At 37.5% G+C, this 13,582-nt stretch overlaps 1 protein-coding gene across 4 annotated transcripts; it reads right to left on the bottom strand.

Annotated features, from left to right (window-relative positions):
• Window positions 1–35: 35 nt before the first annotated feature.
• On the bottom strand, window positions 36–13,494 carry atg13 (ATG13 autophagy related 13 homolog (S. cerevisiae)). 4 transcript variants are annotated; one of them, XM_067439434.1, is made up of 23 exons: window positions 13,287–13,494; window positions 12,899–12,986; window positions 11,866–11,946; window positions 11,677–11,757; window positions 11,456–11,575; window positions 11,281–11,327; window positions 11,053–11,193; window positions 10,580–10,620; window positions 10,383–10,479; window positions 10,177–10,275; window positions 9,264–9,357; window positions 8,411–8,509; window positions 7,945–8,040; window positions 7,633–7,769; window positions 7,458–7,545; window positions 5,896–5,973; window positions 5,679–5,792; window positions 3,414–3,542; window positions 1,818–3,001; window positions 1,358–1,524; window positions 932–1,063; window positions 638–828; window positions 36–534 (listed from the first exon to the last, which is right to left on the bottom strand). In XM_067439434.1, the coding sequence occupies exons 3-19, from the start codon at window positions 11,932–11,934 to the stop codon at window positions 2,924–2,926; spliced, it is 1,608 nt and encodes a 535-aa protein (XP_067295535.1). In that variant the 5' UTR covers window positions 11,935–11,946; window positions 12,899–12,986; window positions 13,287–13,494; the 3' UTR covers window positions 36–534; window positions 638–828; window positions 932–1,063; window positions 1,358–1,524; window positions 1,818–2,923. The 4 variants fall into 4 exon arrangements, with proteins under 4 accessions (XP_067295535.1, XP_067295518.1, XP_067295528.1 ...); XM_067439417.1 differs by lacking the exon at window positions 12,899–12,986; XM_067439427.1 differs by lacking the exon at window positions 12,899–12,986 and having other exon boundaries at window positions 1,358–1,424.
• Window positions 13,495–13,582: the final 88 nt, after the last annotated feature.

The raw sequence follows: 13,582 nt of genomic DNA, 5'->3' as shown, positions 1-13,582 counted from the left end.
AGGTTGTGGGGAGCAAATAAAGACAGATAAAAGCAGACATTTAATTGACTTTTATATATTGTGTCCAAGTAATTACTACCATGGAAGCAGCATAAACTGATAAAAAATACATTTAAATACAGTTATATTTTCTAGAAAGTGCAGAAATGGCATATAAATTAAGAATACTGATACAGAAAGAGGATAATTATACATTTTAAATAATTACATATGATTTAGATAGTCACAGGATGATAGTCACAGGATGTTTTTTATTCAATTTATGTATTAAAAATGCACCTTTTTTGAGGTATAGTGCATATAAAATGTTGCATCAAAAACAGATCATGCTTATGAATGCGCACGTGTGTGTATTTGACAGAGCAGAGGTGTGGGTAATGGTAATTTGTGTGCATCTCTACAATGTGAAAGGGACTGTGTGATGATGTGTATGCACTGTTCCTGTAGGGAGGAGATTCTCTGGCTTCTCAAACCCAGCTGAAGCTCAGTTTCAGGAGCAGTGGAGCTCACTAGAGGAAACAGAGCTTTGCTGACCTGCATGGAACAAAAAGTTCCAAGAGCATTTAAAAAAAACAACAACATAAAAGCTACATCCATTACTTCCACATACTCAACGCAGTAATGTTTCTCTCTTTACCTGCTCTAGGCCAGTGAAGGCCACCCCAAGGTTCACTCCATTTCGGAAGAATGTCAGCGTTCCAGCGCTCAAGTCCAGCAGAACCCCAATGACTGTGTTTCTTTCGTAAAAAGGATCTGTGTATTTTTGACTCCTTCCATTATGCCAGATGAAGCCTTTGTATGATAGACCCCAACTCTCAGTATCGATGCCTTTTGAAGAAAGTAACGGGACACTCAACACAATGATTTTGCCCATATAATAATAATTGGCTAATAATGTAGACATTTAAGAGAAACATATGCCTGTACTCACCTATGAGGTTAATGAACGTTTGGTCCCCTGTGTGAAGCAGTGCATTTTGGGTACCAACCCCCAACATCACAGAACTTCCATAGGGAGGCTCAAGGAACTCAATTTCCCAGTAATGCTCACCATGAGTAAAACCTTATGCAGAAATATTTATTCTTAATTTCTTAATGACGTACTAATTCTACATCCAGCAAATGCAACACATCCCCGAAACGACTACACAATCGTACTACTAGACTAAAGCATAAAAGCATTATTTGCATTCAATCGCTAGTTAAAAATTAACTTATAGTGCAAACTAGCACTTAATGTTCAACACGACTTTATGCCCTATATCTTTGATTCAAATTTAACATTTTACTTTAATACAATAATTATTGAGAACAACAGAAAAAAGCAAACAGCGCTATTCACAATCAGTAGTCTCACCTTTGCTGCCTCTGACCCCTGCGGTACCCTGACTGTCCAGCAGAGGACTAACATGAAAATACACGGCCTGTCGGCATAGAGACAGATGAGCGTCAGGAGATTTACTGTCCGGATCCCATTCCCAACTCTCCCAAGTGTGACCCCTAAAAGAGCGCAACATTTGCTCTCTACAACACAAAACATACACATAATTCACTACAGTATAGAGAAGTTAGAAACAAAATAAACCCAATGCTCTATTCAAAACCAAAACGAATTTGAACTCATTTGAATATTTTTAAGTAAATATAGCCTACATATGGTCCGTTATAGGCCTACTAATAAGTTATTAGAGACGACTGACTAAATATGCTATTTCTTGACATTTCAAAGCAAGACAGAAGAGTGAGCACGAAGTACACCCCAACTAGGATTAAGAGTAGGTTACTCCTATAAAAAAGGGAGTTTTACGTCGACTTACCACGTTTAAGTGAAGTTACGTAACCCGAAGTAATGAAGAGTAAAAAACTTAGTCGATTAAAACCCGCTTTTGCAAAGGAGAAAGACTGCAGTCAGCTCTACATATGGGTGTTCACACAGCTGAGCGATAGAAAAACATTTCACAACTGCTGTCCAAACAACACTGGATTTATCCCAAATATGGAAGTAGGCGTGTCTGTGCTGTTGCGCTCAGGGATGTTGAAATACCCACTGAAGTCCTAGTCTTACAGTAGCTAATTTCGAACTAACATATTAATTAGCTAATGGACCTCTGCCTCAAGGAGACACGTTTTATTTTTTGACCAGTGTAAGATTTAGGAGAAAAGAGAGAGAGAAAAAAAAACGAACAGGTTGTGTGAAATAAATCAGTTTATTACACAACATTTACATGCCATATTAACAAAGTGGTGGGGGTGGAGGGCACACACACTTAAAATAATTAAAGAAGGTCCAGCTCCTAGTGACTTGTCAACATAAGCTTAAAAAAAACTTTCCTCACCATTCAAAGACCTGACTAGTATTAATGACAAACTGCCCCTTACTTAAAGAAAGGATGAAAAACTATGGTAAAATGCATTTACAGGAAGCAGGTAAGCAGACACAGACTCACAATTCACTGTTGTCAATGTTCACTGTAAGCCAGTGTCATTCATGAGTTGGCCTATAAAACAAAACTGGACATAATCTCAGCTTTTCCCTCAGAATGATGTTGTAAAGACTTCAGATGGTACAGTGACCAAAATCTGTGTCAGTGTGCTAGATGTGTTGTCATGATGAGCAAAACAAAAACAAAGGCTGGTACAGGTTTATACATTCATTACAGTGAGCATTACTTGCACAGCTCTGTTATCTTAATAAATACTAGGGTGGGAGAATTAATGTTGCTCTTCCTTTTAACAGATGCTGTCACCAAGCCATTGGATTCATCTTATACTATACCTCAGTTCACTTTTTTTTCTCTTCATAGGCCATTGCACATGGTAAAACTGACACAAAACATGGTTAATGAAGACATCCAATGAAAGATGCCTCAGTGAAGGAAGCAGGATAAGTAAAGGTTGTGAAGGATGCGATCTCTGTTCTGTTTTATTGTAGGGTGTCCACAAATGCATCAAACTCGTCAATGTTTTTCTCATAAATGGCCAGTTTCTCTGGGAGAGAGTCCTGGAAAAATACATGTTCACAAAAAATTTAACTATAAAATAAACATGTCACAATGTTACAGATGTTAAAAACATAACTCTATGACAAATATATTGAATCAGTCACCCTACACTACAGTATATTTAGTTTGTAAACAGATTCAGTTTATAAACTACACGTGATTAATACTTGCAATGATTTAATATTTCTTCATTTTATCATCCACACAATTGCATTTTTTTTCATTAGGATTTGAAAAACCCTGATTTGGTGTAAAAAAAAGTCCCTGCAATGTAATCATACCTATATGAACACGCAGTCTCTATTCTATGTATATCCACATGCCTTTCTTGCTTTAAAGGTCATCCTGTCCTATTTAGACTGCAAAAATGTTCAGTATGTGCTGTCACACAAATATGTGTTTGTTTCTCACCAAGTCCTCTGCCATAGACTGAGCGCTGACATCGATGGACAGGCTTGCGAGTTGAGGAGGGTTTTGAAACTCTCTATAGAAAGTGCCCAAATCCATTGGCAGAAGGTCATCTTTAGAGAATGCCGGTTTCTGTTCAGACAACACAAACACAGAACTGCTCTTTAAACACAATAAGAAACATATCTGGCTTTTACCTTATACTTCTTAGAAGGTGTGACTAAATAAGAGAATCAATATTTGCTTGTTTACACATTTGGTTTCATAGTCCAATTCTCATGTCCCAGCTGCCCACACAAAACAAGATGGTATATTTTTGATTTCTCTCTCTAATAATATTTCTATAGATTTTTTTAGCTCAATACTAGAGCTCTGATCAACAGTTACTCTCGGTCTTGCATAAACAGACTCAAAAAAGATGATCAAGCAGGTCTCTTTGGACCTATATTAACATCGGCTCACTAGCTTCAAAGATGGCAGTTTGGTGTAGGATACTGCATCATTAAGCACAGTATTTATGAAATAAAAATACAGAAGAGTAAAGTCTTTAAACATCAATCACCTGGAGCTTAATCACAGGTCAGAGTCTAAGCTTCTTTTCAAATGAATAATTGACATGTCTAGGGCTTGATGTCAAACCTCTAATGATTCTGATCATTCTGATCAGGTTTTGCTAATGCTATGTCTTACTGCAATATACAGGTCCTTCTCAAAAAATTAGCATATTGTGATAAAGTTCATTATTTTCCATAATGTAATGATAATTAAACTTTCATATATTTTAGATTCATTGCACTCCAACTGAAATATTTCAGGTCTTTTATTGTTTTAATACTGATGATTTTGGCATACAGCTCATGAAAACCCAAAATTCCTATCTCAAAAAATTAGCATATCATGAAAAGGTTCTCTAAACGAGCTATTAACCTAATCATCTGAATCAACTAATTAGCTCTAAACATCTGCAAAAGATTCCTGAGGCTTTTAAAAACTCCCAGCCTGGTTCATTACTCAAAACCGCAATCATGGGTAAGACTGCCGACCCGACTGCTGTCCAGAAGGCCTCAAGCGTGAGGGTAAGACACAGAAAGAAATTTCTGAACGAATAGGCTGTTCCCAGAGTGCTGTATCAAGGCACCTCAGTGGGAAGTCTGTGGGAAGGAAAAAGTGTGGCAAAAAATGCTGCCCAACGAGAAGAGGTGACCGGACCCTGAGGAAGATTGTGGAGAAGGACCGATTCCAGACCTTGGGGGACCTGCGGAAGCAGTGGACTGAGTCTGGAGTAGAAACATCCAGAGTCACCGTGCACAGGCGTGTGCAGGAAATGGGCTACAGGTGCCACATTCCCCAGGTCAAGACACTTTTGGGCTACAGAGAAGCAGCCCTGGACTGTTGCTCAGTGGTCCAAAGTACTTTTTTCGGATGAAAGCAAATTTTGCATGTCATTCGGAAATCAAGGTACCAGGAAGACTGGGGAGAAGGAAATGCCTGAAGTCCAGTGTCAAGTTCCCACAGTCAGTGATGGTCTGGGGTGCCATCAATGCAGCTAGCTATCCGGAGATTTTGGAGCACTTCATGCTTCCATCTGCTGAAAAGCTTTATGGAGATGAAGATTTCGTTTTTCAGCATGACCTGGCACCTGCTCACAGTGCCAAAACCACTGGTAAATGGCTTACTCACCATGGTATTACTGTGCTCAATTGGCCTGCCAACTCTCCTGACCTGAACCCCATAGAGAATCTGTGGGATATTATGAAGAGAAAGTTGAGAGACGCAAGACCCAACACTCTGGATGAGCTTAAGGCCGCTATCTAAGCGTCCTGGGCCTCCATAACACCTCAGCAGTGCCACAGGCTGATCGCCTCCATGCCACGCCGCATTGAAGCAGTCATTTCTGCAAAACGATTCCCGACCAAGTATTGAGTGCATAACTGAACATAATTATTTGAAGGTTGACTTTTTTGTATTAAAAACACTTTTCTTTTATTGGTCGGATGAAATATGCAAATTTTTTGAGATAGTAAATTTGGGTTTTCATGAGCTGTATGCCAAAATCATCAGTATTAAAACAATAAAAGACCTGAAATATTTCAGTTGCTGTGCAATGAATCTAAAATATATGAAAGTTTAATTTTTACCATTACATTATGGAAAATAATGAACTTTTATCACATATGCAAATTTTTTGAGAAGGACCTGTAGTTCTCAGTATCTTTAGAGGAAAGTAGATTTTGATAACTATTTTTTATTATGTTGTGGTGCACCTACAAAGTCAATCATGACAAAGTCGTCATTTGGCTGTCCTCCACTGTGGCTTGAGCTGTTAGAGTGCAGACTGCCTTGCAAAGGAGATGAAGGTGCCGGTGATGGAGGAGGGTGGACCTGCGAACAGAGAAAAGCATGAGGAGACAGTGGAGGATGCAGTTGCACGCTAAGAACATGTAGTAGGTAGTGGGTTTGCTTAATCTGTAATATAGAAGTATACCATTGGGTCGTTCTCCTCCAGGTCATAGACTCTTGGAGCGAACGCAGCAAAAGGAAGATCCAGACTGTTTGTCGTCACCTGGAGTAACGTGCACAACACATCAGAATGGATTTTTTAGGTCTGGCATGGACTTGCCCCAACTTTGTTAAATTAATTTATATAAAAAGAGGATGGATTGTGGCACTGGTACATCATTATCATTAACCTTTGGACAAAAAGTATTGTCTGTAACAGGGAGTAATTTTTTGAATAGCTTACCGCAGTCAATAAGACAGTGTTCTACATATTACACATTTAAAGATCACCCTGGCTTATGTTGCACCAGATATGTAAACATTTTACTGTGGCATTTCAAATAATGTGTTTGGGGTTACGGTCTATTAGTGTTTTATGTATATTTGACTATGTGTACTTGTTTGTACCTGCCTAGGGAGAGACTATAGATGTAAATTAGCAATGTTGCTATAGTCATTTACATTTTGAATGTGCAATGCTCATCAACAGGCACTGTGCCTATTGAATGAATAAACAACTAAAAATATTTTACCTCCCACTGAACATGAAAGTGACTTATCAGTAACATTTTATACATTGTATACTTATTATATACACTATTGACAAGTGTTGGCTTATGAATATTAAAAAACATGCTTAAACACTATTAATTAAAAGTTTAGGGTCCGTACAATTTTTAAAAAGAAATTAATACTGTTATTCAGCAAGGTTATTATATTTAGTAGTATTTCAAATTGCGGTTGTTGCGATGTGTGTACGATGCAGGAGCAGCACAAGCTTTTTTGCTTTCATGTTTGCCACGTTTGCAGTGTGCAACTGATCTGTGCTTGTATACCACAAACACAACATTTATTCGTTATTTTTTATTTCAAAACCATATTTTTTTTGTTACTGAACATGGCTTGTCAGCATTGCAATACACTCTTTCATAGATGTCATGTTTAAACGCACTTCATTTTATTAAATTCATTACTTTATACTTTAAGTTTGTATAGCCTACTACTTTAGATTTATATATTACATTGCTCACACAAGTGGCAAAACATTTAAACATAGACCTATATTATAGGCTATGTTAAAATCGAAAACATTTTACATTAAAACTTACAATAGACAAAAAATCTAGTCTTTTATTTCATTTTAAAATCTTTTTACAAAAAATCCTGCAGGTCAAAAATAATTTTGTTTTTCCACCTCCAAGAAAGGTAGAGTCCCCTCCATTATATCATTTACCTAAATGCCATTTTCTTTGCTTTACCCAGCAAAAAAGCCATGTGTTGACTTTGAAACTTTGAGACTTTAAATGATGTGCATCTGTGGTGAAATGACTAGATTTTCACATCATTACATGTTTATTTTAATGCAAACAATGCTCTGTCACTTTAATTCAGTGCGTCCAGCACCACAAAAAATAGACTCAGTGCGGAAGCGATCGCCGCACTACTGTATACGCACTGCTCCTGAAACGGATCGCCGGACCGCATCCGGATGCAGTGTGAAAGCTTTAGTCGGTTAACAAGGGTATGGAAAAAATAGTGTATTCTAACCTGAGTGGTGGCTTTGTTGACAAAAGCCCCAACTTTCCTAGTGAAGGTAGTCTCTAGAGCATCAGAGGGGGACACAGTCTTCACCTCACTACAACGCACACACATACATAATCAAACTTTGCTGATTTGGCAATAAAATCACTATTGAACAATTTGAATGTCTTCACACTCTTACCTGCAACAGGATGTGGGTGGTGCCGGCTGAGGGGACTGTCCAGTGGGGCATGATGGGATACGACCGTGCTCAGCTGCAGTGCCATGATTAGGTTGAGCCTGCACCTGCGGGACCCCACCTTCTTTGCCTGTAATTATCTGATTAGGTAGAAGAACACACACAGCCACCTCGGTCAGGGCAGAATGACACACACACACACAAACATAACCACACAATTCTGTAGCCAGATGCAAGTAATTCCCTGCAGCTGGTCAACATCAGAGAGGAGTTAGGACAGTGAGGCTGGGGCCTCTGCATGTGTGCGGGCCGTACCTGGTGAGGATGTGCAGCAGCAGTACAAGCTGTAGGATGTCCCAAATCCACAGTACCCAAGGCAGGAGTCTGATATGACAGACGAGAGCTGTACAGCTGAGAGACAGAGAGAGATGTCACAATAGGAGTCAAATGTCAGATTAAGAGCCCTTTTAAAGTCCGGTCCTGTATAAGCCTCACTGCAGAGCAGAGAGCAAGAGGGAACAGAGTAAAGTGGTAAGAGCAAACACAATAATTATATAATAATTAAAATAAAATAGCAGGCAGATGAGTTCAAGGAGAAGGCAGCAGTGATTGCAGTGTCTGTTGGATAGGTATTACTGTATAACCCTCTTAAATAAAAGGTTATAAGAGGTTATGGAGGGTATAGGAGTATAGGTTACTGGGCCAGGCCACGCACACACTTTGTAATTAATGTACCAGCTGCATGCGTGTACACATACTTACACACACACACTGGACTCACTTGCTGTGAGATGCCAAGCCCCATGAGGGGAACCTTCAGCATGGCCATCAGAGCCGGCTTAGGTGTCTTAAAATGTGCCTTACTTACAGTACACACACACTACATGCACACAGAAAGAAAGAAAGAAAGAAAGAAAGAGAGAAAGGAAGAAAAACAAGGACAACAGAAATGAAAGCACTACCACAGAAAGAGATAATGGGGAGAGAGAGAATCCAATGCCATGGCCAGTGGCCCGTACTGACATTGTTAACATCAGTCTTCTGCACCCTACAATATACAAGAGCATTACGTGGCAAAATAAATATTGAAGAAAGTACACTAAGACCGCAGTTATTTTAGTATTATTTACACTTTTTACATATGTATCAATATGTATTTATGTCTATTTCAATTATTTATTACAGTTTTAGAAATGTTTTATTACAACATGAAACTTATTCAGTTAGTGTCCATACATTCTATTTGAAGTTGAGGTTATTTCAATTACTGAAAACAATTTTCACTAGTTTTAGCTAACTAAAACAACACTGATCTAGACACTTGTCTAACCAAACAGTGGAAAGTAATGGGGAAAAAAACACTTAAAAATAGAGGAGGATGTTTATTACACAACAGTCTCAGATCATATTCATGACTGGAGGAATACAAAAACATTATAATCATATACAGAATGAGACCTGTTCACCAGGGAACTACTGAAAGAGACTCGTGAATGAAAACAGCTTATCCATTATGACAGGTTAACATTTAATCTCTTAATGACAGGCTGCAATGCACCTGCATTGAGGCTTGACCTGTACAAGGATGGTGGTAAAGGGTTACTTTTGATGAGACAGATGAGTGAGGGCATTACCTGTGATGGTGGGGAGGTGGAAAATGACGTGGTGCACACCTCCTGAGAGTCTTCTATTCCCGTATAAGTCCCTCCCTCATCTTCTCCAGGAGCTCTAAAACAGAGAAATGAGAAAAGAGGTGGTATGAGGCAAGTGGTTAAGACAGCAGTTATCAGTTTAAATCACTGTACTATCAGCATGTTGAAGTGAACCAGTGAGTACTTGAAAAAAACACAAATTACACAATTTTAGCTGACACCATTACATAAGTCTATTGTACAACTTTCTACTGTAAAAAGAAAATATAAATATATTATCAATAGCTGTGCTGCTTAATATTTATGTAGAAACATTTTATTAGAAGTATTTTATTAATAAAAGTCAAAAATTACAGCATTTATATTGTGTATATTTACTACTCACGACGAGTTTAACTGTCACATTTGACCAATTTAAAGGGTTAGTTCACCCAAAAATGAAATTGATGTCATTAATGACTCCCCCTAATGTCGCTCCACACCCGTAAGACCTCCGTTCATCTTCGGAACACAGTTTAAGATATTTTATATTTAGTCCGACAGCGTATCTAATTGTAGGCACACTATACTGTCCATGTCCAGAAAGGGAATAAAAATATTATCATAGTAGTCCATATGTGACATCAGTTAGTTAGTTAGTTAGTTAGTTAGTACATTTTGGTCAACAAATAGCAAAACCTACGACTTTATTCAGCATTGTCTTCTCTTCCTCTTCTTTTTTTGTTTTCAAACCTCAAATAAAGATTCAAACGGTCATGAAACAGTGTATTGATTCATGATTCGGATTGTCAATGTCATGATTTATGCAGAAAAAAGCTCCAAAAAGCACCAAATTCATACGGACCCCAAACTTTTGAACGGTAGTATCTATACTGTTACTATGATTTTTACCCACCTGTAACTGCAAGGATGCATGTGTGCCATATTAGCGAAGGGACGCTCCACAAAATGATCAATGATGATACCCATGATGGGTCCTGTCCTCTCAAACTGCCTGTTTGAAAACAAAGACAACATCTTGCACAAAACCACTCCAAAACTACAATAGCCAGATCACCCATTTTTTTAAATGTGCTGCATAGAGGAAGCTGTAATGTGTACCTTGAAGACATGAGGGCCAAATTAGTGCGATATGCACAGGACAAAGTGATGGTGCCTATGGGAGTTCCTACAATACCCACTCGCACTGTCTGGAACCCTGCAGAGAGATGTGAACAATATCAACAAACACACAGCTCTCCAAAAAACATCTACAAGATCCTTATTAGTATTTTGACGTGAGCTCCTAGCAGTATTACCATCCCCAAGACCTGTCAGCTGGACATCTCCAAAATAGATCCTATCAAAGAGATATTATTAAGATAATGTCAAGTCAATTTATTTATTTATATAGTGTTTTATACAATATAGACAGTTTTAAAGCAGCTTCACAGTGATAAACAAGAAAAGTATCCATGTTCTTTAATTATTAAACATATGCAATTTCAGCTGTAAAGAATCTCTAAAAAGACAATAGTGTCATTAGTCAGCTTAATTTAGTTCAATGCTGATAAAATTTAGCTCAAATGGTATCAATGTTGCAAAGTTTGTTAATAATGAAACAAACTCAATTTAAATATAAAGACGCTCTACAGAAGATAATAGTGTCATTATTCAGATCAAATCAGTTCAGCGTTGATTCAGTCTGACAAGATCTGATAGTACATGTTTTCCCTGCATGTATTAGGTATCATGGGGCTTTGTGGAGCACAGATGAAAGTGTGTTGAGTACCTGTAGAGTATGACATAATCATGGCCTTGTTTACGTGAAAGCTTGTAAGCAGGTGTCACCCTTGTGATGGCCAGTAAAGATTTAAGCAGCAGAGACAGCCGGTTATAAACTGTATAGGATACTTTAATGTCCTTATCACACCTGGAGAAAATGCAAACCCTAGTTATGTTGTAATCTCTACACAGAGCAGTTGATAGATGAATGTGTAGGGGATCTGAGTATGCTTACTTTTCATTCATTTCCAAACACCATGTCTCCAACTCCATGGAGTCTCCCTGCATGGGTAAACACAACTTAATATTAATAATACTCAAGTAAAAATCTTAGTTTTAAACATTTTATTTCATGTTTATCATAATACTCTTATCATACAGATGGTGAAGAAATAAACCAGAGACTGGACCTCTGAGGTTTTGAGGGAGATCTCCACACACATGGATCGGCCGATGCCAGGTAGCTGTCCAGCAAGAGCTTTTTTTGCCTCATGAGTCACCTCAGGGATGTCTTTTATTGCCAGATTAAACTGAGAGAAAACATAAAGACACAAGCATGCAACATTTATGTTAGTTACAATGGAAAGAAAAACAGGTCCTTTGTATATAGAGCATCCTGCACATGCCTTACCCAGTCTGAACCTGTCGGTGATGAAGATGAGCAAGTGCTGATCTTTTCTCCAAGTCGGGCTTGAACTATAACCTGCACAGTCTGAAAGAGACACAGGAAAAACAAAGGACATCATCACCCTGTCAACTGGGATACCATATTTTTAGGAAAGCAATCAAACCTTAGTATTATATTGTTTAATGCAATCACCTTCAAGGCAAAGAATTTGATGAATTTATCCAAGTCTTTCTTGTCCTGTGGGCTCAGATCACTATCCATTGTCACATAAGCCTAAGACACACAAATGAAAGACAAGGAAGATGCCCCCCTTAAGAACAGTGTACATTTATTTTTTGAAATTGTAACAAATTTGAAAATTATGACATATTTAGATACAATGATTGACGATTTGTCAGCCAAAATATGTTATCAAGAGGAATGATTCAAATAGGCCATCTTGCTCCACTCCTGGGGCAAGAAGCCCCCATACCCCTCACCCACATGTAAACTTTTACAGAATGTATAAATTACTTTTTGCATATATATATTTGTGTGTGTGTGTGTGTGTGTGTGTGTGTGTGTGTGTGTGTGTGTGTGTCATTAATGTAAAATACTGAATATTTTATTATATTTAAATTTTATTTATTTTGAAAGTTCAGTTGAATAGTTTAATAACTGATGAAAAAGCAGAATCACAGTAAAAGAGACTATCTAAAATGACAATTTATTCTTTTACTTATATAGAGAAACATGAATACATTTTTAAATGCCTATATATATATATATTTTTAATTATAGATATACGTCAATAACCAAGCTGAATTTACTGAATGAGTTATACTATAGGTTTCATGAATAGCGGTTTTATGAATAACTTATATAATTACTGAATAAACACTGTATAATGTGTTATTACATTATTATTATAATAACATGCAACCTCACATGCAACATGCATCAAGGGCCTCTTGTTCCAATTCTGAGGGCAGTATTTCTTTTCAATTTAAAGTAAAAACTATGCTTTACTCTACAAATCTAAAAAACATTTTTGTCCACAAATGCTTCATTAACAAAGACACACAATTTTGATATTCAACTTAGTAACGTTACAATGATCACATTTCAAAACTTTCCAGAGACATTCAATTAATACATCACCATGGTGTAATACATCAAAACTGTTTCAACTGACTAAAAATGTTGCTATTTAGATGATATGACAAAATGAAAAAGAGCCATTTACCAAATGTGTTGCGTTGGGATTTTATGCCATGTATGATCAAAAGAAAAAGGATATGGTGGTGGTGGGGTCATCTTTTGCACCATCCTTTCTTAATAATATTAATAATAAACGAATTCACCAATGCCTTAATGTCATTAGTACAGTCACATCTCTATGACAGCTCGACTCTTTAGATGTAACTTACTCGACAGAAAACAATAACAGCACTCGTCTCTTCAAAAAACAGCTTTATAACAATGTCAACAGACATGTAGTTCATCCGAGTAGAAATTTGAAAACACCAGACTCGCTATTTGTTTTTTACAGCCACATCTTAAGTTGTTTATAATCATCTGCATGTCTGTGCAGTCAATGCTAACATTTTAGCAAAACACGCGCACATACTTACAGCTCATCACAGAGTGGAGATTCAACTGTTAACACGTAGAGTATGACGTTAACGGTGCAATACACAGTGGCTGATTGTGTGAAACGCTAAAATACAGTTTAAACGATTCTGTATTTTCAATTAATCACATCGTAGCACCACAACATCACACACTGACGGGCTCCCCATTTTTGTTTATTTTGCTTGTTTGGCTAGGTCAGGAATGACGTGTTGCCTGTACCGATTCAAACACACCACTTTCGTTATTTAGTGAAATATGGTTACATACATCTCATGACTGTAATCAAATTTTATAA

Source organism: Pseudorasbora parva, chromosome 1 (genome assembly GCF_024679245.1).
Source record: "Pseudorasbora parva isolate DD20220531a chromosome 1, ASM2467924v1, whole genome shotgun sequence".
Lineage (NCBI taxonomy): Eukaryota > Metazoa > Chordata > Actinopteri > Cypriniformes > Gobionidae > Pseudorasbora > Pseudorasbora parva.
Note: the sequence above shows the minus strand (reverse complement) of the source record. Positions and strands in the feature narration are given on the sequence as shown.